Below are 26,790 nucleotides of genomic sequence, written 5' to 3'. Positions count from 1 at the left end.
TGGTCTTAGACAGCATGAAAAAAAGTTGTCAGTTTTCCTAGGTTTATTACAATGAAATTGTTGATAATATATTAATGCAAGTTATTACATTCATTTGGCTGCCTTTGAAACTGTCTTTCATTAGTGATATGTCCATGTTGAATATACAGTATACAGATACAATATGAAGTAAAAGATTAACTTTAACAGAACTTTTTTTTTTCATTCTTGAATTTCCCAACCAAGTGCAGCTTTTACAAACTTGAGGTGACAATATGAAACTGTTTGGTGCAGAGTCCCATTCACGGAATGTTCACAAATTGTAACTTGTAGATAAAAAATACTGAAATCACTGTTACACATTGTATGTAATAACTTCTTTTACGCAATGACTGCAGCACACGGTTGCTTCCCAAATCAATATGTGAAACGACAAAAACAAAACAATGCTCAGTCACAATGGCTACCTTTTAAGAATATTGTAGCTTAAAAGCTAATTTTTGAGCAAAATATTGCTCAACCCACATTTGGCAGACATCCTCAAAACTTAAAAAATTACATAAAATTGCAATATTCACTTAAATTTGTAAGCTTTTCCAACCAGTAAGTGGATATATATATTGTAAATATGTTGTAAATGAAGTTAAACTACTATAATAGTTGATGGATGGATAATTATTAAATATACTACATTGACATAACCTTCACTTTTTTTTGCAAACACTTTTTTTGCACTTCAAAACTTTTTAATAGACATGATAAAACTCTAGAATGAAATCTTAGACTTGGAAGTTTTTACAATAAGCAATATTATGTGTATAATCTGGTAAATATTTTCAAAAATCTTACCTAATATCCAGACATTTTACTTTTACTTATTTTCCAACATTTCAATTAAAAAATATACAAAGCTTGCAAATATACAGACACCAAGAAACAAGGCAGCAAAAGTTAAACTGTGAAATATTCAGACTACAGAAAAAAGTGCACAAAATAATGTTTTGGCCAATTTTGATGCACTGTTACATAATAGCATAATCACTCTTACCCTCTTGTATAATGCACTATGGGTAACATGAAAAACTGGCAACTGATTCAGTTCCATGAGGTATAAAAAGGCACTGAAAAAATTTGATACTTTATAGGGAGAACAGTGTCATTCGGTTCTATTTAGAACTATAATTCAGCTAGTCAAAATTCTAATTTCAAGAGGGGAATACTAGTGTGATTTTTTTTCAGAAACCAGGATCCCCCTGACCCCTCCCCACCTAAATCCACCACTGGTAATTTATGGCTAACGCAATGAGGACGACAAAGAAGATGGCAAAGCGAACATCACGTACAAAGGAAAATATTAGTAATTCAAGCCTGTCAAATCTGCTGTCGAAATGCCGTTTGTTATCTTCGGCCGAGCTGCGTATTTCACACACTATTGTATCTATCTCCTGTTTGCGAAAGTTGAATTCCTGTATCTTTTTCACTTCCTTTGGATCTGCACCAAGTACTAGAACAGAAGCACAGGCGATTTCCCAATTTGTGCAGAATTTCTCCATGTCTTGGATCCCAAATGTGGCGAAATGCTGTATATAGTTCCTGACATTCTTAAGCCGTTGGATGTGGTCGATGAAACCTTGTGTTGTTTGTGGAGAGGAAGGTAAAGTGGCATTTTCTTTGGGCGCTGACCATTTCAGGTTGGCTTTGTCTGGGTGAAGTTTTCTTATCAATAACACTAGCAATGTAATGTCAAATGTTTCCACATCTGTATGACCAGAGGCAGGGTACAACAGATTCCACTGAGAAGCAAATATGACTTTTGTTTTCTTGAGTTTCTCAAGTTCCCTTATCACGTCATGCTTACCAAAAAACTGAAGCACTGCATCTTTATCACTGATGTGCTCACCATTAGTGATGCCAGGCCTAACAACATCCTTGAGGAAGAAAGTTCTAATGACTTTCGTTCCAAGTTCAATAACGAGATAACTCAGCCTTGCAAACCTCTGTGTATAAACAGATGACACATCTGGGGCATTCACACCTACTAATAGAAAAATATGATAATGATCAATGCTTTTTGTACAAGAATTTTATAGGGAAAGAGATAGAGTGGTACACTAGTGTGTGTGTGTGTGTATGTGTTTGTGTAAAATATACAGCAACCACCACTGCATTATGGGAGAAATATGTAGTCAGTGAAATGTACTGTCATATGAACAGGGGGTACATGCTAGTAACAATATATGCTATTTCTTTATATAGAAGATTTGTAAGTTAAAAGTAAAAAAAAATAGAAGTAAAAATAAGAACAAGGCAGCAAAGCTGTCAAATGTACAGACAAAAAACAGAAAAAAGCGCAGGAAATAGGATACTGTCAATTTTGATGCATTAATGTATTATGCTTACTGTAACTACATAGCCAACATCAAATTCTAATTCTGCATAACATTGAATTAGGATGAAAGTAAAATGTGTAACAAGCATTAGACTGAGTTCCCATACCTAGATCAATGTAACAGGATCAATCCAACTCCAAGGGGTTTCTCACTAATTTGCTTTCAGTTTAAGTGGCTTAGGATTCTGGCATGCCAGTTTCAGTAGGCGTGACAGACAGCTAAGCCACCTACATTGATTGCAATTTAGCGAGAATTCCCTTGGAGATACATCGATCCACAGTTAGCGTGATAGGGTCTGGAAATAGTCCCTAAGGCTTGAGGCTGATAAGAGTTAAACTTTGGAAATGCCAGAATGAGATAAAGTGAACATTTCTTAAACTCATTGCTTAAACTCAATTTTATATATATATATATATATATATATATATATATATATATATATATATATATATATATATATAATCATACTTGTAAGTTAAAAAAATACAGAAAGTGTTACAAAGTTACAGTACAGGGCTCCTGGTGGATGGGAGTGATAAGTCACATCTTGAAAATGCCAGTTTGAAAAATTAAAAATTAAAGAAAAAATTACAAAAATATTCCACTAAGGCTCAATTCAGTCTAGCTGCATAACCATGATATGAATCATCCAACTTCAGTTTAAACAGTGTAAACAAGTCACAGAAATATAATATATTTTGTTTTACCACAAAAAGGGCAGTCATAGCTATTATTCTGATATCTGATATCTGAACTTGTCATCATCATCATCAAGTTGCAAATATTGCACAACAGGTAGTATCAATAAAAGTGAACTGTTACATACCCTTGGGAGTTAAAAGTCCCACACTGAAAATGCCAGTAGGTAAAAGATAAAAATTTCAAAAATATATACAACAGAATAACATGGTCAATAAGATTCAGTTTCAGGACCATATGTGAGAGTTCAAATTCACATTATGAAAATCCCTATATGTGAAAAATAATGACAGTGCATAAAATAATATTACACAATGTTTAAAGACAAAAACCAACACAACTGCTAATGTGGAAAAACAAAATACACAGCGCTTCTGGTGGATGACAGTTGAAAGTGTCATCTTGAAGATGCTAGTGTTTGAAAAAAAAATTAAAAGAAAATGTAAAATAAAACAACAAAAAATACCAATAAAGCTGCTATTCAAACTTTTAATCTAGCTGTAAAATTACTAACATGATATGAATAACCCTATTGAGTTTGAGAATAATAAGGCACTGTTATTCATCTTTAGCATTAATGTAAGCGTAACACAAATTTTTTCTTTTGTAAACTTATTTTCAATATTAAATAACATTTACCTGCATAATAATAATCGATTCCTAATTATGTGACACAGTTAAGAGAGCTAAACCTATGGGACTTTACAATGAAATCTCAATGTGTGTTTATGTAATCTCATTTAATGGCCACTTGAAAATCAATTAAGCAAATTATTTTATAACCCTGAAATAACTTGAAAATCAATTAAGCAAATTACTTTATAACCCTGAATTAACTGCCTACTATCCATATACATTTATTGCACCAAATAGCACTCTACTGCATTGCTTTCAAAACAGAAAACAATTACAATGGTTTTCCAACACAAGCTGCACTTCAGTCTTTTCAGTAAGGTTGATTATCATAAGTAACATGGTTTTCCCTTAATCGCTATCCTGGCAGCAGTGTCCAAAGTAGGGTTTTCTTCAACTTTCATGCAATATAACATAATACTTAACAGCAATAAACCGTCAATTTTTTTATAAAAAAAATAAAAGTATCATGGATATTCAGAAAATGTGATACGGAAAGGTCTCCAAGGACATGGAAGTTCAGAGTCACACTTTCAAAATGCCAAAATGTTAACAAGAGATAACTGTACTGAAATGATTTTCTTTCCATTTTCAACACCTTTTTTTACATAAAACAATAATCAATTTACTGTCATTTTTATATGATCAACTAGGAAAATTGTTGACATAGGAAAAATATAAATAGAACAATTTATAATGTCCAATTTGCTCCATTTGGAGATTCTGAACATAGTGAATGATTGAATCTGACAAACTGCAATGATGAGTTCCTTTCCATTTTTGATACTTTATTACACAATGCACTATAATAGGTTTACCGTCATTTTTATATAATCAACTAACAATATTGTTAAGAAGCAGAAAATGTTAAAACAACACTTTTACATATCCAATTAGTTCTGTAATGAGACTGTTAACATGCTTAAGAATTAAGTCTGAAGAAAAACCACTTATATACAAAAAGGCTAATAAATTCATCAAAACTTAACTGATCAAGCTAATTTTCAAACTTGATCTGTATACTGGTCAGATTGATCACTCCTGTGAGTTGCAAGACAAAAGGCTGATTGGTTTTCCTTAAAATGCGTTATCAGTGTTGCATGTATGCTGAATAAAGGAAAAAAACAGCATTACTTTTGTTAAAATAGTCCAATCACGCCAATTTTCAAACTTGACCTGCGTATTATAAATATTCACCAGTTCTGTAAATTTCAATCCAAAAGGAAAACTTTTTTACACTTATCAAGTTATCGGTGTTACAAAAGTGCTGAAAAAATTAAAAAAAAAAAAAAAAAAAAAACAGGATAACTTCCATAAAAATTGCACGATCTTGCTGATTTTCAAACTTGACCTGCGTATTATGAATATTCATTAGTTCTGTAAGTTTCAAGCCAAAAGAAACTAGAGGATCAGAGAGGCGATACCGCCTCCGGATATTGTACCACCAGCTGGAGTAAGCGTATTCGTATGGACCCCCCCCCCTCCAAAAAGGGGCACCATCACCAGTCTTGTGCTTGACAAGCTCTATAAGATGCAATCAACAATTCTCAAAATATGCAAAAAAAAAAAATATAACTAAAAATGGTACAATCCAGCAGATTTTCGAATTGACTTGCATTTTCCTACCCTTGATAACTACTGTATTCTCTAGACAAAAGGCCTATTGGTTTTCCTTGAAATGTGTTGTCAATGGTGCATATATGCTGACAAAAGAGAAAACCTAGGGGCAAAAATGGGTACATCTCTGCTAGTTTTAAAGATATGAGAGGCAAAAAAATATGCAAAGCTCAGTTCATGGTGAAAAAGTAGGTCAAAAGTCAATTTCAATATCATAGTATATGAATTTCTATTCAAGTTCAATAGCAACCATGGGCATTTCTTTGCCAATTTTGCAGACTTAAAGGCCAGAAAACATGCAAAAAGCAGTTCATCATAAAAAATAGGTCAAAGGTCAATTTCAAGGTCACAGATTGCTAGTGTATTACTTCCTATTCAAGTTCAATAGTAACTATGGACCTATCTCTATCAGTTTTGGAGATAAAGGGGAACGAAAATTTGTAAAGTTCATTTTATAGTAAAAAGAAAGTCAAAGGTCAATTTCAAGGTCACAGTACATTACCAGTATATGACTTCCTATTCAAGTTCAATAGTAACTATGGACCTATCTCTGCCAGTTTTGGAGATAAAAGGGAACAAAAATTTGCAAAGTTCAGTTCATGGTGAAAAGTAGGTCAAAGGTCAAATTTAAGGACACAGTAAATTGCCAGTATATGACTTCATATTCAAGTTCAATAGTAACTATAGACCTATCTCTGCCAGTTTGGAGATAAAAGGGAACAAAAATTTGCAAAGTTCAATCTATGGTGAAAAGTAGCTCAAAGGTCAATTCCAAGGTCACAGATTGCTAGTTTATTACTTCCTATTCAAGTTCAATAGTAACTATGGACCTATCTCTGTCAGTTTTGGAGATAAAGGGGAACAGAAATTTGCAAAGTTCAGTTCATAGTAAAAAGAAGGTCAAAGGTCAATTTTAAGGTCACAGTAAATTGCCTCTAATGACTTCCTATTCAAGATCAATAGTAACTATGGACCTATCTCTGCCAGTTTTGGAGATAAAAGGGAAAGAAAATTTGCACAGTTCAATTCATGATGAAAAATAGGTCAAAGGTCAATTTCAAGGTCACACTTAGATTGCCAGTATATGACTTCCTATTCAACTTTAATAGTAACTATTGACCTATCTCTGCCAGTTTTGGAGATAAAAGGGAACAAAAATTTGCAAAGTTCAGTTCATGGTGAAAAGTAGGTCAAAGATCAATTTCAAGGTCACATTCAGATTGCCAGTAAATGACTTCCTATTCAACTTAAATAATAACTATTGACCTATTTGTGCCAGTTTTGGAGATATAAGGGACTAAATGTTACAATTCTGAGTTACAATAATGTGCCACCACAATGTACTTTTTAATACAGCATAACACGAAAACCGTATGAAATACAAAAAAACGTTGGGCTTACAATGTTGGGCTTTACATGCTCTACAAAATGCAAAAAAGAACGGGTTGCTAGCATTAACGGTTCCTGAATTAGAGACAGTTTTCAGTTTCGGTATCTTATGGCCGCTACTCCCATAAAAATGCACCGATTGACCCCAAATTCACAGAGGTGAAAGATGACCCAAAGGGTAACACTTTCCAATAATATTATTGGTTAAGTCTAGGTAGTGTCTGAATAACAGCGCAAATAATGTTTTTTTCGTAAAAAATTTCATTTTTTTGAAAATTTTTGCCTGTTTGACCTTGAAATAAAGGTCAAAGGCCAAATCTAAGGGCATATTTGAAATCTACACATATGACTTTTGGAAAGCTGTCTGTAGAAAATTTTCCCATAATTCCTTCCGTAGGGTAGATAATTGGCATTGAATTTTCAAAAATTTTGACAAGGGTGCATTTCAACGAGCGTCACTCCCAGGTCAATGCACCGACTGAGACAAAAAAACCTGGGGGTTCAAGTTGAGGTTATATGTGACCTAAATCCAAGAGATGGGGACCGGGGTCCTTGCGGTCTAGGAGGAGAAGCGGTAACGGTGACTTGTATCCGGCGCCAGTACGCGGAGCCGGCGGAGCCGGCGGAGCCGGCAGAGCCAACGGAGCCGGCGGAGCCGGCGGAGCTGGACGAGACGGGTCGGGACTAAAACCATAAGTACCGCCAGCGTACACGCTGGTGGTACTAAAAACAGTTTTCCACTTATTGTGTTATCAGTGCTGCATATATGCTGAAAAAAGTGAAAAAACAGCATAAATTCCCTAGCAATGATCTAATCATGCTGATTTTCGAACTTGACCTGCGTATTATGAATATTCATCAGTTCTGCAAGTTTCAAGCCAAAAGGTAAATTGGTTTTCCACTTATCGTGTTATTGGTGCTGCATATATGCTGAAAAAAGTGAAAAATCAGCATAAATTCCCTAAAAATAACCCAATCATGCCGATTTTCGAACTTGACCTGCGTATTATGAATATTCATCAGTTCTGTAAGTTTCAAGCCGAAAGGTAAAATGGTTTTCCGCTTATCATGTTATCGGTGCTGCATATATGCTGAAACAAGGCAGCAAAGCTGTCAAATGTACAGACAAAAAACAGAAAATAAAGATGCAAAAAAAGGTCATTTTGTCAATTTTGATGCAATAATAAATAATGCTTATAAAAGCACTGTCAGTCAACACTGAATTTTAATCATGCATAACAGGTAACATGGTCAATAACAGGAGCGGACCCTGAGATATTTTCTGACAGTATTCCAAAGTATCTATGTTGATCCATTCTCCATTTTGATGGTCTTCCAACAGAAAAAAATAGATACCAGTCAATATAAACTTAATAACCTGTCTTCCAGAAGACCCAGAAGATGGTCTCAATCCACCCCTTCAATAAAATTACAGTTTCAGGACCACGAGAAACCAAAGTCACATGATGAAAGTCTCAATATTTGAAACAAAGCTTTCAAATGTACAGACAAAAAGCAGGAAATAACAAAATAGGCTTCTGTCAATTCTGATGCAAAAGTACATTATGTTAAACTGCAAATTCAACATCAAATTTTAATTATGCTCAACAGGTAATACCAATGTAAGTAAAATGTGTAACAAACATAAGGCTTCAGGCCCATGGGAGTTCAAGTTCACCCTTTGAAAATGTAAAACTTCCAGAAAAAGAAGTCAATTAGACTGCTTTTCCAACTCAGGCTACATTTTAGTCCTGTATTTCTTTTTTGAAAGTTTGCCAAGCATAAGTAACATGGTTTTCCCATAATGGTCATCATGGCAGCAACACCCAAAATTGTGTTTTCTTCTATTCTGATGCAATATTACATAATGCTTAACAGCATAATGACAATCAATTTTTAATAATAAAATATACGCATCATGGATTTTCAGAAAATGTGACAAGCATGGGTCTTCAAGCCTGTGGAACTTCAAAGTCACACCTTGAAAATGCCAATATGTGAAAAATTAAATTTTCACAAAAAAAAAACTGTTTAACTGGCAGATTGCATTGCCTACTGAAGCTATATTTTAGTCCCATGTTTCTTTCCTGTAAGTTTGAGAACAGTAAGTCACATGTTTTTTCTTAAATGGTCATCATGGGAGCAGTGCCCAAAATAGGTTTTTTTCAAATTTTGATGCAATATTACATAATGTTTAACAGCATAATGACCATCAATTTTTAATAATAAAATATTAGTATCATGGATATTCAGAAAATGTGACTAGCAAAGGTCTTCAGGCCCATGGAACTTCAAAGTCACAACTTGAAAATGCCAAAATGTAAACAAGACAGCACTGTTCTGAAATGCTTTTTTTTTCCATTTTTAACATTTTTTAACATAAAACAAAAGTAACAGTTTACTGCCATTTTTATATGATCAACTAAAAAAATTGATGAGATGGGAAAAATATCAATAGAGCAGTGTTAAAAGTCCAATTTCTTCCATTCTGAGATTCTGAACATAGTGAATGATTGAATCTGACAAACTGCAATGATATGAGTTTATTTCCATTTTTGAAACTTTATTACACAATACACGATAACAAGTTTACCAACATTTTTACATAATCAACTAATAATGTTGTAAAAATGCAGGAAATGCCAAACAAACACTTTTACGTATCTTATTAATCAAATAATGAAACTGTTAACATGCCTAAGAATTGAATATGAGGAAATGTGAAAAAAACGGCATTTCTTTAAAATAATAGCCAGATTATGTTGATTTTTGAACTCAACCTGCGTTTTAGCAGGAATGACCACTCCTGTGAGTTTAATGACAATTGGCCTATCTGTTTTTCTTATATTGTGTTTTCAGTGTTGCATATATGCTGAAAAATGAAAAAAAAAAAAGCTAACTACTAAAATAGTGGCCCGATCATGCCGATTTTTGAACTTGACCTGCATTATAGTAAGATCCATTACTCCTGTGAGTTTCATGACAACAGGCCTATCTGTTTTCCTAGAAATGTGTTTACAGTGTTGCATATATGCTGAAAAGTGAAAAACAGCACAACTTCTACAATAATGGCCCGATCATACTCATTTTCAAACTTGACCTGCGTTTTATGAATATTCATCAGCTCTGTAAATATAAAGCCAAAAAGTAAAACTGCCTTCCACTTATCATGTTTACAATGAAAGTGCACGGCGCTGGCGAAGACGACAGTGACGGCGACGACAGATGCAGGAGATGGCAATATGTACAGACACATCTGTACATATTTACTGTACTGTTTAAGAACAGTAAGTGACATGTTTTTTCTTAAATGGTCATCATGGGAGCAGTGCCCAAAATAGGTGTTTTTCAAATTTTGATGCAATATTACATAATGTTTAACAGCATAATGACCATCAATTTTTGATAATAAAATATTAGTATCATGGACATTCAGAAAATGTGACTAGCAAAGGTCTTCAGGCCCATGGAACTTCAAAGTCACAACTTGAAAATGCCAAAATGTAAACAAGACAGCACTGTTCTGAAATGTTTTTTTTTTTTTTTCCATTTTTAACAATTTTTTTAAAATAAAACAAAATTAACAGGTTACAGCCATTTTTATACGATTAACTAACAAAATTGACAAGATGGGAAAAATATCCATACAACAGTGTTAAATGTCCAATTTCCTCTATTCTGAGATTCTGAACATAGTGAATGATTGAATCTGACAAACTGCAATGATATGAGTTTATTTCCATTTTTAAAACTTTATTACACAATACACGATAACAAGTTTACCATCATTTTTACATAATCAACTAATAATGTTGTAAAGATGCAGAAAATGTCAACCAAACACTTTTGCATGTCTTATTAGTTAAAATAATGAGATTGTTAACATGCCTAAGAATTGAATCTGAGGAAAGTGAAACAAGCCAGCACTGTTCTGACATGGGTTTATTTCCATTTTAAACACTTTTTTTAACATAAAACAAAATAAACAGTTTACTGCAATTTTTATATGATCATCTAAGAAAATTGCTGAGATGGGAAAAATATCAATTGAGCAGTGTTAAAAGTCCAATTTCTTCCATTCTGAGATTCTGAACATAGTGAATGATTGAATCTGACAAACTGCTATGATATGAGTTTATTTCCATTTTTGACACTTTATTACACAATACACAATAACAAGTTTACCGTCATTTTTACATAATCAACTAACAATGTTGTAAAGATGCAGGAAATGTCAAACAAACACTTTTACGTATCTTATTAGTTCAATAATGAGATTGTTTACATGCCTAAGAGTTGAATCTGAGGAAATGTGCAAAAAACAGCATAACTTCTAAAATAATGCCCTGTTTATGCTGATTTTCGAACTCAACCTGCATTTTAGTAAGACTGACCACTCCTGTGAGTACAATGACAATTGGCATATCTGTTTTTCTTATATTGTGTTTACAGTGTTGCATATATGATGGAAAATGAAAAAACAGCATAACTACAAAAATAGTGGCCCGATCATGCCGATTTTCGAACTTGACCTGCATTTAAGTAAGATTGATTACTCCTGTGAGTTTCATGACAACAGGTCTAACGGTTTTCCTTAAAATGTGTTTACAGTGTTGCATATATGCTAAAAAGTGAAAAAACAGCATAACTTCTACAATAATGGCCCGATCATGCTGATTTTCGAACTTGACCTGCGTTTTATGAATATTCATCAGCTCTGTAAATATAAAGCCAAAAAGTAAAACTGCCCTCCACTTATCGTGTTTACAAGTAAAGTGCACGGCGCCGGCGACGGCGACGACAGACGCAGGCGATGGCAATATGTACAGACACATCTGTGTCTGTACATAAAAAGTGAAAAATCAGCATAACTTCCCTAAAAATAACCCAATCATGCCGATTTTCGAACTTGACCTGCGTATTATGAATATTCATCAGTTCTGTAAGTTTCAAGCTGAAAGGTAAATTGGTTTTCCACTTATCATGTTATCGGTGCTGCATATATGCTGAAAAAAAATGAAACAAGGCAACAAAGCTGTCAAATGTACAGACAAAAAACAGAAAAAAAAAGATGCAAAATAGGTCATTATGTCAATTTTGATGCAATAATAAATGCTTATAATAGCACAGTCAGTCAACACTGATTTTTAATCATGCACAACAGGTAACATGGTCAATAACAGGAGCAGATTCAGAGATATTTTCTGACAGTATTCCAAAGTATCTTTGTTGATCCATCCTCCATTTTGATAGTCTTCCAACAGAAACCCGTTAATATAAACTGTAAAATCTGACTGTCTTCCAGGAGACCCAGAAGATGGTCTTAATCCACCCTTTCAATAAGATTACAATGTCAGGACCATGAGAGTTAAAATTCACATGATGAAAATCCCTATATATGAACAAGGCAGCAAAGCTGTCAAATGTACAGAGAAAAAAAAAAAAAAAAAAAAAAAAAAAAAAAAAAAAAAAAAAAAAAAAAAAAACAGAAAATAAAGATGCAAAAAAGGTCATTTTGTCAATTTTGATGCAATAATAAATAATGCTTATAATAGCACTGTCAGTCAACACTGAATTTTAATCTTGCACAACAGGTAAAATGGTCAATAACAGGAGCAGACCCAGAGATATTTTCTGACAGTATTACAAAGTATCTATGTTGATCCATCCTCCATTTTGATGGTCTTCCAACAGAAAAAAATAGAAACCAGTCAATATAAACTTAATAACCTGACTGTCTTCCGGAAGACCCAGAAGATGGTCTCAATCCACCCCTTCAATAAGATTACTGTTTCAGGACCATGAGAGTTCAAATTCACATTATGAAAGTCTCAATATTTGAAAAATGATGACAGTGCATAAAATAATATTACATAATGTTTAAAGACATAGAAATACAGAAAATGTGCAGAGCCCCAGGCAGATGAGAGTTAAAAGTCACAAATGCAGGTGTTTGAGAAAAAATTATAAAGGAAAACAACAAAACTAGAAAAGCACTTTGAGAGTGCAGACCTCTGCCAAGGCAGCAATTGTTGATTATTATTGATAATTGATTGATTATTGATCCGGACCACCACCAAAAATTAATCATTGTCCTCTCTGGCCCACTTCCGACAGTTCCTGAAAATTTCTGCAAAATCGGTCCATAACTTTTTGTGTTATGTGCATGACAGACAAACGGGGTGAAAATATAACCCCCTTGGCAGAGCTTGAGGTAAATATATTTCCAATGAAGATGCTATTCAAACTTTTAATCTTCCAGTTTGATATATATATATATATTTGCAATATTAAACAAAATATAACTGCATAATTATCACTGCTTCCTTATTATTAATCTAGCAGAGAGCTTTACCTTTGGGAGTTTACAGGGAAATATCAATAAGTGTGCTTTACGTAATCTCATTTAATGGCCTATTAAAGCAAATGACTTTATAACTCTGAAATTAATCTACTGATACCCAAGGGTAATTTACAGACTGACCCACTCAAAGGTCTTCAGGCCCATAAGTCACACCTTAAGAAAAGCACAAAACCATAATGCCCAAAATAGGAGACTACCAATCCTGATGCAATAATACATTATGTTTAACTGCACAGTCAACATCAACTTATGCAAAACAGGTAACACAGACGAAAGTAAAAACATAAGGCTCCAGGCCCATCAGAGTTCAAGTTTATACTTAGAAAGTGCCAGAATGAGAAAAATGAAAATTTCACAAAAAATGCATAAATACAATAAACATGATAATCCAATAGATCTGGTTTTCTCATGAGCTGAAGGCCAATCCTAAAAATCGTACTTGTAAGTTTAAAATTATAATAAGTACCACAGTTTTTTTTTTTTTCATAATGTTTGCAGTGCAAAAAGATTGTTGTCAATTTTGATGTAACATTACATAATAAATTAGAAAATAATTATCACCAATTTTTGTTTATTGACTATAAATAGGATGGACATGTAGAAAATATGATTACCATTTGGCTTCATGTCCATGGGAGCTCTGAGTCCCACAATGAATATGCCAAAAAGATAATGAATATTACACTAAAATATATAACTTCCAGAAAAAGAAGCCAATTAGACTGCTTTTCTAACCCGGGCTGCATTTTAGTCCTGTGTTTCTTTTTTGAAAGTTTGACAGTCATAAGTAACACGGTTTTCCCATAATGGTCATCAAGGCAGCAGCACCAAAAATTGTGTTTTCTTCTATTTTGATGCAACATTATATAATGTTTAACAGCATAACGACCATCAATTTTTAATAATAGAATATTAGTCACATGAACATTCAGAAAACGTGACTAGCAAAGGTCTGCAGGCTCATGGAACTTCAAAGTCACACCTTGAAAATGCCAATAAGTGAAAAATTTTATTTTCACAAAAAACTATTTAATTGCCAGAAATATTTACAAAACAGACTGCATTGCCTACTGAAGCTATATTTTAGTCCCATGTTTCTTTCCTGTAAGTTTGAGAACAGTGAGTGACATGATTTTCCTTAAATGGTCATCATGGGAGCAGTGCCCAAAATAGGGGTTTCGTCAAATTTTGATGCAATATTACATAATGTTTAACAGCATAATGACCATCAATTTTTAATAATAAAATATTAGTATCATGGATATTCAGAAAATGTGACTAGCAAAGGTCTTCAGGACCATGGAACTTCAATGTCACATCTTGAAAATGCCAAAATGTAAACAAGACAGCACTTTTCTGAAATGGGTTTATTTCCATTTTTAACACTTTTTTAACATAAAACAAAATTAACAGTTTACTGCCATTTTTATATGACCAACTAAGAAAATTGATGAGATGGGAAAAATATCAATTCTGAGATTCTAAACATAGTGGATGATTGAATCTGACAAACTGCAGTTATATGTGTTTATTTCCATTTTTGACACTTCATTACACAATACACAATAACAAATTTACCATCATTTTTTCATAATCAACTGACAATGTTGTAAAGATGCCGGAAATGTCAAACAAACACTTTTACGTATCTTATTAGTTCAATAATGAGACTATTAACATGCCTAAGAATTGAATCTGAGGAAATGTATAAAAAAAAGCATAACTTCTAAAATAATGGCCCAATTATGCTGATTTTCATACTCAAGCTATGTTTTAGTAAGATTGACCACTCCTGTGAGTACAATGACAATTGGCCCATCTGTTTTTCTTATATTGTGTTATCAGTGTTGCATATATGCTGAAAAAAATGAAAAAAAAAAAAAAAAACAGCATAACTTCCATAAAAGTGGCTCTATCATGCTGGTTTTCGAACCTGACCTGTGTATTATAAATACTCATCAGTTCTGTAAGTTTCTAACCAAAAGGTAAAACCATTTTCCACTTATTGTGTTTACGGTGTTGCATATATGCTGAAAAAAGTGAAAAAAAAACATAACTTCCCTAAAAATGACCCGATCATGCTGATTTTCGAACTTGACCGGCGTATTATGAATATTCATCAGTTCTGTAAGTTTCAAGCCAAAAGGTAAATCAGTATTCCACTTATCGTGTTTACGGTGTTGTATAAATGCTGAAAAAAGTGAAAAAAAAGCATAACTTCCCTAACAAGGCAGCAAAGCTGTCAAATGTACAGACAAAAAGCAGGAAATAACAAAATAGGCTACTGTCAATTATGATGCAAAAGTACATTATGTTAAACTGCAAATTCAACAGCAAATTTTAACTAGACTGCAACTGGCTAAAGCCAGTGGCGGAGGATTCCCCTGCAAAATAGGTGTGAAAATGCTCTTACAAGGTCATGTGAAGGTCATGGGTTAAATTTGACCCTATATTCTGAAAGAGCATGTGCGAATTGGGGGGGGGGGTCAACTAAACATCACTTTTAGCCCACTTCAATATTTCTCCATGAAATAGCCAAATGACCTTGAAAATGAGGGTCAAGGTCAAACTTGACATTTGATTTGGGGGTTTTGGGTATATGTTTGGGGTAGTTTACTATAGGATGCTATGACCAAAAAGCAGTGTTTCATGGAGAAACTGCCAAACTCAAGATTTCTGCAATGTCTTAAATATTTAAAAATCTATATTAAAACAAGACAGCACTGTTCTGAAATGTTTTCTTTTCCATTTTTAACAATTTTTAACATAAAACAAAATTAATAGTTTACTGCAATTTTTATATGATCAACTAAGAAAATTGATGAGATAGGAAAAATATCAATAGAGCAGTGTTAAATGTCCAATTTCTTCCATTCTGAGATTCCCGATCATGCCGATTTTCGAACTTGACCTGCGTTATAGTAAGACCGATTACTCCTGTGAATTTCATGACAAAAGGCCTATCGGTTTTCCTTGAAATGTGTTTACAGGGTTGCATATATGCTGAAAAGTGAAAAAAAAAAGCATAACTTTTACTATAATGGCCCGATCATGCTGATTTTCGAACTTGACCTGCGTTTTATGAATATTCATCAGCTCTGTAAATATACAGCCAAAAAGTAAAACTGCCTTCCACTTATCGTGTTTACAATGAAAGTGAACGGCGCCGGCGCCAGTGACAGTGACGGAATGTCCAATTTCCCCCATTCTGAGATTCTGAACATAGTGAATGATTGAAGCTGACAAACTGCAATGATATGAGTTTATTTCCATTTTTGAAACTTTATTACACAATACACGATAACAAGTTTACCATCATTTTTACATAATCAACTAATAATGTTGTAAAGATGCAGGAAATGTCAACCAAACACTTTTACGTGTCTTATTAGTTAAATAATGAGACTGTTAACCTGCCTAAGAATTGAATCTGAGGAAATGTGAAAAAACAGCATAACTTCTAAAATAATGGCCCGATTATCCTGATTTTCGAACTCAACCTGCGTTTTAGTAAGATTGACCACTCCTGTGAGTTTAATGACAATTGGCCAATTTGTTTTTCTTATATTGTGTTTACAGTTTTGCATATTCGCTGAAAAGTGAAAAAACAGCATAACTACTAAAATAGTAACCCGATCATGCCAATTTTCGAACTTGACCTGCATTTAAGTAAGATTGATTACTCCTGTGAGTTTCATGACAACAGGCTTAACGGTTTTCCTTAAAATGTGTTTACAGGGTTGCATATATGCTGAAAAGTGAAAAAACAACATAACTTCTACAATAATGGCCCGATCATGCTGATTTTCGAACTTGACCTGCGTATTATAAATATTCATCAGCTCTGTAAATATAAAGCCAAAAAGTAAAACTGCCCTCCACTTATCGTGTTTACAAGGAAAGTGCACGGCGCCGGTATCGGCGACGGCGACGACAGATGCAGGTGATGGCAAGATGTACAGACACATCTGTGTCTGTACATAAAAATTTGACTAGCAAAGGTCTTCAGGCCCATGGAACTTGAAAGTCACAACTTGAAAATGCCAAAAGGTAAACAAGACAGCACTGATCTGAAATGTTTTTTTTTCATTTTTAACAATTTTTAACATAAAACAAAATTAACCGTTTACTGCCATTTTTATATGATCAACTAAGAAAATTGATGAGATGGGAAAAATATCAACAGAGCAGTGTTAAATGCCCAATTTCTTCCATTATGAGATTCTGAACATAGTGGATGATTGAATCTGACAAACTGCAATGATATGAGTTTATTTACATTTTTAACACTTTATTACACAATACACAATAACAAGTTAACCATCATTTTTACAAAATCAACTAACAATGTTGTAAAGATGCAGGAAATGCCAAACAAACACTTTTTCGTATCTTATTAGTTTGATAATGGGACTGTTAACATGCCTAAGAATTGAATCTGAGGAAATGTGAAATATATGCTGAAAAGTGAAAAAACAGCATAACTTCTACAATAATGACCCGATCATGCTGATTTTCGAACTTGACCTGCGTTTTATGAATATTCATCAGCTCTGTAAATATAAAGCCAAAAAGTAAAACTGCCCTCCACTTATCGTGTTTACAAGGAAAGTGCACGGCGCCGGCATCGGCATCGCCATCGGCGACGACAGACGCAGGTGATGGCAATATGTACAGACACAGATGTGTCTGTACATAAAAATGGCCTGATCATGCTGATTTTCGAACTTGACCGGCGTATTATGAATATTCATCAGTTCTGTAAGTTTCAAGCCAAAAGGTAAAGCAGTATTCCACATATCGTGTTTACGGTGTTGCATATATGCTGAAAAAAGTGAAAAAAAAGCATAACTTCCCTAAAAATGGCCCGATCATGCTGATTTTCGAACTTAACCGGCGTATTATGAATATTCATCAGTTCTGTAAGTTTCAAGCCAAAAGGTAAAACAGTATTCCACTTATCGTGTTTACGGTGTTGCATATATGCTGAAAAAAGTGAAACAAGGCAGCAAAGCTGTCAAATGTACAGACAAAAAACAGAAAATAAAGATGCAAAAAAGGTCATTTTGTCAATTTTGATGCAATAATAAATAATGCTTATAATAGCACTGTCAGTCAACACTGAATTTTAATCTTGCACAACAGGTAAAATGGTCAATAACAGGAGCAGACCCAGAGATATTTTCTGACAGTATTACAAAGTATCTATGTTGATCCATCCTCCATTTTGATGGTCTTCCAACAGAAAAAAATAGATACCAGTCAATATAAACTTAATAACCTGCCTGTCTTCCGGAAGACCCAGAAGATGGTCTCAATCCACCCCTTCAATAAGATTACAGTTTCAGGACCATGAGAGTTCAAATTCACATTATGAAAGTCTCAATATTTGAAAAATGATGACAGTGCATAAAATAATATTACATAATGTTTAAAGACATAGAAATACAGAAAATGTGCAGAGCCCCGGGCAGATGAGAGTTAAAAGTCACAAATGCAAGTGTTTGAGAAATAATTATAAAGGAAAACAACAAAACTAGAAAAGCACTTTGAGAGTGCAGACCTCTGCCAAGGCAGCAATTGTTGATTATTATTGATAATTGATTGATTATTGATCCGGACCACCACCAAAAATTAATCATTGTCCTCTCTGGCCCACTTCCGACAGTTCCTGAAAATTTCTGCAAAATCGGTCCATAACTTTTTGTGTTATGTGCATGACAGACAAACAGGGGTGAAAATATAACCCCCTTGGCAGAGCTAGAGGTAAATATAATTCCAATGAAGATGCTATTCAAACTTTTAATCTTTGATATATATATATATATATATATATATATATATATATATATATATATATATATATATATAACTTATTTGCAATATTCAACAAAATTTAACTGCATAATTATCACTGCTTCCTTATTATTAATCTAGCAGAGAGCTTTACCTTTGGGAGTTTACAGGGAAATATCAATAAGTGTGCTTTACGTAATCTCATTTAATGGCCTATTAAAGCAAATGACTTTATAACTCTGAAATTAATCTACTGATACCCAAGGGTAATTTACAGACTGACCCACTCAAAGGTCTTCAGGCCCATAAGTCACACCTTAAGAAAAGCACAAAACCATAATGCCCAAAATAGGAGACTACCAATCCTGATGCAATAATACATTATGTTTAACTGCACAGTCAACATCAACTTATGCAAAACAGGTAACACAGACGAAAGTAAAAGCATAAGGCTCCAGGCCCATCAGAGTTCAAGTTTATACTTAGAAAGTGCCAGAATGAGAAAAATGAAAATTTCACAAAAAATGCATAAATACAATAAACATGATAATCCAATAGATCTGGTTTTCTCATGAGCTGAAGGCCAATCCTAAAAATCGTACTTGTAAGTTTAAAATTATAATAAGTAGCACAGTTTTTTTTCATAATGTTTGCAGTGCAAAAAGATTGTTGTCAATTTTGATGTAACATTACATAATAAATTAGAGAATAATTATCACCAATTTTTGTTTATTGACTATAAATAGGATGGACATGTAGAAAATATGATTACCATTTGGCTTCAAGTCCATGGGAGCTCCGAGTCCCTCAATGAATATGCCAAAAAGATAATGAATATTACACTAAAATGTATAACTTCCAGAAAAAGAAGCCAATTAGACTGCTTTTCTAACCCGGGCTGCATTTTAGTCCTGTGTTTCTTTTTTGAAAGTTTGACAGTCATAAGTAACACGGTTTTCCCATAATGGTCATCAAGGCAGCAGCACCAAAAATTGTGTTTTCTTCTATTTTGATGCAACATTATATAATGTTTAACAGCATAATGACCATCGATTTTTAATAATAAAATATAAGTGTCATGGATTTTCACAAAATGTAACTAGCATGTGTCTTCAAGCCCGTGGAGGTTCGAAGTCACACCTTGGAAATGCCACTATGTGAAAAATTAAATTTTCACAAAAAACTGTTTAATTGCCAGAAAAATTTACCAAACAGACTGCATTGCCTACTGAAGCTGTATTTTAGTCCCATGTTTCTTTCCTGTAAGTTTGAGAACAGTAATTGACACGATTTTCCTTAAATGGTCATCATGGGAGCAGTGCCCAAAATAGGGGTTTCGTCAAATTTTGATGCAATATTACATAATGTTTAACAGCATAATGACCATCAATTTTTAAAAATAGAATATTAGTCACATGAACATTCAGAAAACGTGACTAGCAAAGGTCTGCAGGCTCATGGAACTTCAAAGTCACACCCTGAAAATCCCAATATGTGAAAAATTAAATTTTCACAAAAAACTGTTTAACTGCCAGAAAAAATTACCAAACAGATTGCATTGCCTACTGAAGCTGTATTTTAGTCCCATGTTTCTTTCCTGTAAGTTTGAAAACAGTAAGTGACATGGTTTTTCTTAAATGGTCACAATGGGAGCAGTGCCCAAAATAGGGGTTTCTTCAAATTTTGATGCAATATTACATAATGTTTAACAGCATATCGACCATCAATTTTTAATAATAGAATATTAGAAACATGAACATTCAGAAAACGTGACTAGCAAAGGTCTGCAGGCTCATGGAACTTCAAAGTCACACCTTGAAAATGCCAATAAGTGAAAAATTTTATTTTCACAAAAAACTATTTAAATGCCAGAAATATTTACAAAACAGACTGCATTGCCTACTGAAGCTATATTTTAGTCCCATGTTTCTTTCCTGTAAGTTTGAGAACAGTGAGTGACATGATTTTCCTTAAATGGTCATCATGGGAGCAGTGCCCAAAATAGGGGTTTCTTCAAATTTTGATGCAATATTACATAATGTTTAACAGCATAATGACCATCAATTTTTAATCATAAAATATTAGTATCATGGATATTCAGAAAATGTGACTAGCAAAGGTCTTCAGGACCATAGAACGTCAAAGTCACATCTTGAAAATGCCAAATTTTGACACTTCATTACACAATACACAATAACAAATTTACCATCATATTTACAGATGCAGAAAATGTAAAACAAATGTAAAAATGTAAAGATGCAGGAAATGTAAAACAAACACTTTTACGTATCTTATTAGTTCAATAATGAGACTGTTAATATGCCTAAGAGTTGAATCTGAGGAAATGTGAAAAAACAGCATAACTTCTAAAATAATGCCCCGATTATGCTGATTTTCGAACTCAACCTATGTTTTAGTAAGACTGACCACTCCTGTGAGTTTAATGACAATTGGCCCATCTGTTTTTCTTATATTGTGTTTACAGTGTTGCATATATGCTGAAAAATGAAAACAGCATTACTACTAAAATAGTGGCCTGATCATACCGATTTTCGAACTTGACCTGCGTTTTAGTAAGATTGATTACTCCTGTGAATTTCATGACAACAGGCCTAACGGTTTTCCTTAAAATATGTTTACAGGGTTGCATATATGCTGAAAAGTGAAAAAACAGCATTACTTCTACAATAATGGCCCGCTCATGCTGATTTTCGAACTTGACCTGCATTTTATGAATATTCATCAGCTCTGTAAATATAAAGCCAAAAAGTAAAACTGCCCTCCACTTATCGTGTTTACAAGGAAAGTGCACGGCGCCGGTGACGGCATCGCCATCGCCGACGACAGACGCAGGTGATGGCAATATGTACAGACACATCTGTGTCTGTACATAATTAATTAAGCAAATTAGTTTATAACCCTGCTGGCTATCCATATACATTTATTGCACCATATAGCACTCTGTAGAACTGCATTGCTTCCAAAACAGAAAACAATCACACTGGTTTTCCAACACAAGCTGCACTTCAGTCTTATTAAACTTTTCAGTAAGTTTGAGTATCATAAGTAATATGGTTTTCTCTTAATCGCTATCCTGGCAGTAGTGTCCAAAATAGGGTTTTCTTGAACTTTCATGCAATATAACATAATACTTAACAGCATAATGACCATCAATTAAAAAAAAGTATCATGGATATTCAGAAAATGTGATATGGGAAGGTCTTCAAGGCCATGGAAGTCACACTTTTAAAATGCCAAAATGTAAACAAGAGATAACTGTACTGAAATGATTTTCTTTCCATTTTCAACACCTTTTTTTACATAAAATAATCAATTTACTGTCATTTTTAAATGATCAACTAGGAAAATTGTTAACACAGGAAAAATATCAATAGAACAATTTCAAATGTCTGATTTGCTCCATTCTGAGATTCTGAACATAGTGAATGATTGAATCCGACAAACTGCAATGATGAGTTCCTTTCCATTTTTGATACTTTATTACACAATGCACGATAACAGGTTTACCGTCATTTTTATATAATCAACTAACAATATTCTTAAGAAGCAGAAAATGTCAAAACAACACTTTTCCTTAAAATGCGTTATCAGAGTTGCATATGTGCTGAATAAGGGAAAAAAACAGCATAACTTTTGTAAAAATAGTCCAATCATGCCAATTTTCAAACTTTACCTGCGTATTATAAATATTCATCAGTTCTGTAAGTTTCAATCCAAAAGGAAAAACGTTTTTACATTTATCTTGTTATCTGTGTTATAAAAATGCTGAAAAAATTGAAAAAAAAAAAAGAATAACTTCCATAAAAATTGCCCAATCATGCTGATTTTCAAACTTGACCTGCATATTATGAATATTCATCAGTTTTGTAAGTTTCAAGCAAAAAGGTAAAATGGTTTTCCAACTATCATGTTATCGGTGCTGCATATATGCTGAAAAAAGTTAAAAAACATCATAACTTCCCTAAAAATGGCCTGATCATGCTGATTTTCGAACTTGACCTGTGTATTATAAATATTCATCAGTTCTGTAAGTTTCAAGCCAAAAAGTAAAACAGTATTTCACCTATTGTGTTATCGGTGTTGCATATATGCTGAAAATAGTGAAAAAACAGCATAACTTCCCTAAAAATGACCCAATCATGCTGATTTTCGAACTTGACCTGCGTATTATGAATATTCATCAGTTCTGTAAGTTTCAAGCCAAAAGGTAAAATGGTTTTTCACTTATCGTGTTATCGGTGTTATAAATATGCTGAAAAAAGTGAAAAAACAACATAACTTCCATCAAAATGGCCTGATCATGCTGATTTTCGAACTTGACCTGCGTATTATGAATATTCATCAGTTCTGTAAGTTTCAAGCCAAAAGGTAAAACAGTTTTTCACTTATCGTGTTATCGGTGAAAGTGCACGGCGACGACGACAGACGCAGGTGATGGCTATATGTACAGACACATCTGTGTCTGTACATAAAAAAGTGAAAAAACAGCATAAATTCCCTAAAAATGACCCAATCATGCTGATTTTCGAACTTGACCTGCGTATTATGAATATTCATCAGTTCTGTAAGTTTCAAGCTAAAAGGTAAAACAGTTTTCCACTTATCGTGTTATCGGTGCTGCATATATGCTGAAAAAAGTGAAAAAACAGCATAAATTCCCTAAAAATGGCCTGATCATGCTGATTTTCGAACTTGACCTGCGTATTATGAATATTCATCAGTTCTGTAAATTTGAATACAAAATGTTAAACGGTATTCCACTTATCGTGTTATCGCTGAGTGCACGGCGACGACGGCGACAACGGCGACAGACGCAGATGATGGCTATATGTACAGACACATCTGTGTCTGTACATAATAATGTGCATACTTCTTAGCCTAAGCTTAGCACTACCAAATACAAAATTACCTGGATCACTTATTTGTACTGCATGTGCACTATCTGTAAAAATAAGACGAATTACAAGAATATGCGCATGATGAACAAAATTAGCAATTAATAATATACATGTAATTTAAGTATGAAGAAACTTATTAATAGATATGTGTTGTGAGCAAAAGGTAACCTGCTGTACATTTACCTTCTGCATCGCAGGTAAATTCTCAAAATACGACCAGGGCATAGTATTTATTTTTGTCATTGAATGTTTTCCAAATATGCTTGGGCATTTGTTTTTAAATTAAAAGTTAAAACAAGTCTAACGCTGTGCACAGCTGGGTAATAAATCTAATATGCAACAGTTTATATGAAAAATGTTCGGCACATAGAATTGCAATAGTCTTACCCTCACCCAGACATTGATGCCCATGTAAAACTTGTATCATTGGAATGATCAAAATATAAATTGCATGATTTTGTGGGCGATATTTATATTGTTCTAACGAAAGCGATGGGCAAAAATTGCCAAGGGGAAAAATGCTGATAAGATCTGAAAAGATATTATTTTCGAGGATTATGAAAATACCTTTGGGTATTTATCAAGTTACATTATTTTAAAATATATAAAGTTTGGTTTATTGGCAACAATTTGAAATATTAATTATCTTCATGGACATCATAGTACATCACCCAATATGATTAGTTGCATTTACATCAATTTAAGTATCACTGATTTCAATGACTACATTACCCCTAATTATATTCAGCAACATAATGTCTGCTGACAGCAAAACTGCCTAAAATTTTAATGCTTACCTGAAAACCAAACACGATACGGTGTCACATCAATTGGCATTTCAGTGCCCTCTACAGACCTACATATCTTGTTTTCTTGGACATCCTCTGCGTTTATTGGAATATCTTTTCCTTTGTCATTTACCCGAATGCGGAACTCTAACTGCATCCTGGGACAGTACGTGTCCCGAAGAGTTGACAGCTCTTTTTCAACGGTTTTCCGTGCGTTTAAGTATATGTGAGGTTTTGGTTTGTTTCCAGTAGCGTTTGTTATCATCATTCTCATGGCCCTTTCTTCAATGGCGAGATGGAGCACCGACTGTTTGTCTCCCAAACGGAAGGAGGCGTGGTCAAACCCAACAACTGGAATGTTATGTTTATATTCCTGAGCTCTGTACTTCCTAAGAAGACGGATGATCAGACGATGAAACAACCCGGTAGGAAACAGAATGTGAGGGAATGTGATAAGCAAATATTTCTGTGGATCCGTCTCACACAAGGCGTTATTTACACTGTTATTGGATACCAGCATACTAGGCACGACGAATCTTCTCTTTCCAGACCCAGGCAGAGGGTTTTCAACTGCTTGGGATATTTCTAACATCAAGTCGAAATGCAGCATAAGTTGAATGATTTCAGTCTTTTTTTCGGTCATTTTGATTTGTTTTAGATATTCATCAAATACCTCCTCATTGAGCACTCCTCTTTTCAGATCGTCTTTCAGGAGATCAAAGTGACTGCCTCCAGGTTGACTGCTGGCCTTGGTCATGATGGCAGAAAACACAACTGCTAACCAAAGTGGATCTATTATGACGACATTTTCCAGTCCATCAACTTTGAAGTGTAGGATATCGCCTTGACGGTAATGGTAAGGAATGAATTTTTCTTGTAATTCTCCATCAGGGAGTCCTACCCTTTGCGCCATTTCCATCAATTTTTCAATAGTTATGATGGGTGTTTCTTCACTCTTCTTTGCCAAATTCATTTCCAATTTAATCCAACTCACTGGAAGATGTTGAACGGTAGCCTCACTGTCGCTGCTATAACCGCACAAATCTTCGATCGCTCTTTTTATTTCAGCAAACTCCTCATCGTCTTCGGCCAAGTTGCTTATGGCAAAATATCGGTAGACGTGGTCCTTGAGTACCTGCTTGTCATCGAGACACTGCCTGAGTTTATCAAAAATCTTTTCAACCTCGCCCTATGAATGAAAAGATGTTAAGATTCTTTTGTAGTTTTTCACTACTATATAATAATGCTTAAGTGTCAGCGCGAAAGAAAACATCTACCAGGGTGTGTGTATGTACATGTATATATGTGTATATGATATAGTCCACTTTGTTCAAGTTGAAAAATGGGGTATGTTGCAATGAACCTATAAAATGAGGATAGGGTACAGTGGGCAAGGGACACCCTTTTCTCCCAACATTAAATCATGCCATCCACAAATAGTCACATAGTGAAAAGTTTCTAAATAATTAAGTCACTCATCAGGAATCGCAATGTGATATGGTTGAAGGGATACAAATTATACATAGAATAAGTATGGTAGTAATTGAATAATTGTGATAAGAAAAGTGTTTTCACCTGTGGGCATAACATGTCCTTATGAGTTCCAATAATCAAGACGTATGGCATGGCATTTTTGTCTTCTTCCCTCAATTTTCCAATAGTGTGCATATGGATTGAGTTTAACCAAAACATAATAAACTCTGAAAAATGTAAATGAAGCCTTGAGGTAATTGCAAAGATGAATATTAATCAGTGTTTTCTCCTCAGCATTGCTAAAAAATAGCACCCATTAATATAATAATAATGTTTCTTATTGGGTGCCTTACAACGGATAATATAACTAAAATCCTTAAAATTACTACAATATTAAAATCTAAAACACTCATCGGAACCATTTAAAATTAACACTACTAAAAACTCAATGTTATTATATATATATCAGTGTTCTCCACGACCTGTTTTTAGGTGGCGCTGCGCCACCTTATCTCGGCGCTGCGCCACCTTATTGAGTTTTGCGCCACCTTATGTAAACGGCCCGCCACCTTTATTTTGAGCAATGAGCAGACCTTCAGATTATTTTCTTGTAGAAAAGTGAGATATTAAACTTGAACTTGCATAGCTTGACTGTCGTTTTTGCATCCCTTTGACACTAACACATCGAAAAGATACATTGTACATTTGCCGCTCACGTACGCAGTTGTAGCCAATTTTGGCCA

At 34.0% G+C, this 26,790-nt stretch overlaps 4 protein-coding genes across 14 annotated transcripts in view; 1 reads left to right on the top strand and 3 right to left on the bottom strand.

The window, feature by feature from the left end:
- LOC106168600 (uncharacterized) overlaps nucleotides 1-26,790 on the bottom strand; it is a 348,468-nt gene that overhangs the window by 119,135 nt on the left and 202,543 nt on the right. The gene's annotated exons all lie outside the window — the stretch shown is intronic.
- The window catches only part of LOC147760093 (DIS3-like exonuclease 2), a 145,275-nt gene that overhangs the window by 6,856 nt on the left and 111,629 nt on the right, over nucleotides 1-26,790 (top strand). The gene's annotated exons all lie outside the window — the stretch shown is intronic.
- The window catches only part of LOC147760096 (E3 ubiquitin-protein ligase NHLRC1-like), a 111,414-nt gene that overhangs the window by 33,953 nt on the left and 50,671 nt on the right, over nucleotides 1-26,790 (bottom strand). The gene's annotated exons all lie outside the window — the stretch shown is intronic.
- Nucleotides 26-26,277, bottom strand: LOC106166602 (uncharacterized). 3 transcript variants are annotated; one of them, XM_086995345.1, is made up of 4 exons: nucleotides 26,150-26,277; nucleotides 24,584-25,763; nucleotides 23,798-23,830; nucleotides 26-2,017 (listed from the first exon to the last, which is right to left on the bottom strand). In XM_086995345.1, the coding sequence occupies exons 1-4, from the start codon at nucleotides 26,264-26,266 to the stop codon at nucleotides 1,248-1,250; spliced, it is 2,100 nt and encodes a 699-aa protein (XP_086851471.1). In that variant the 5' UTR covers nucleotides 26,267-26,277; the 3' UTR covers nucleotides 26-1,247. The 3 variants fall into 3 exon arrangements, with proteins under 3 accessions (XP_086851471.1, XP_086851472.1, XP_086851473.1); XM_086995346.1 differs by having other exon boundaries at nucleotides 26-2,014; XM_086995347.1 differs by lacking the exon at nucleotides 23,798-23,830.

Source organism: Lingula anatina, chromosome 9 (genome assembly GCF_051362555.1).
Source record: "Lingula anatina isolate TDL-2025a chromosome 9, LinAna3.0, whole genome shotgun sequence".
Taxonomy (NCBI): domain Eukaryota; kingdom Metazoa; phylum Brachiopoda; class Lingulata; order Lingulida; family Lingulidae; genus Lingula; species Lingula anatina.
The sequence above is the reverse complement of the archived record's forward strand: the minus strand, read 5'-3'. Positions and strand labels throughout refer to the sequence as shown.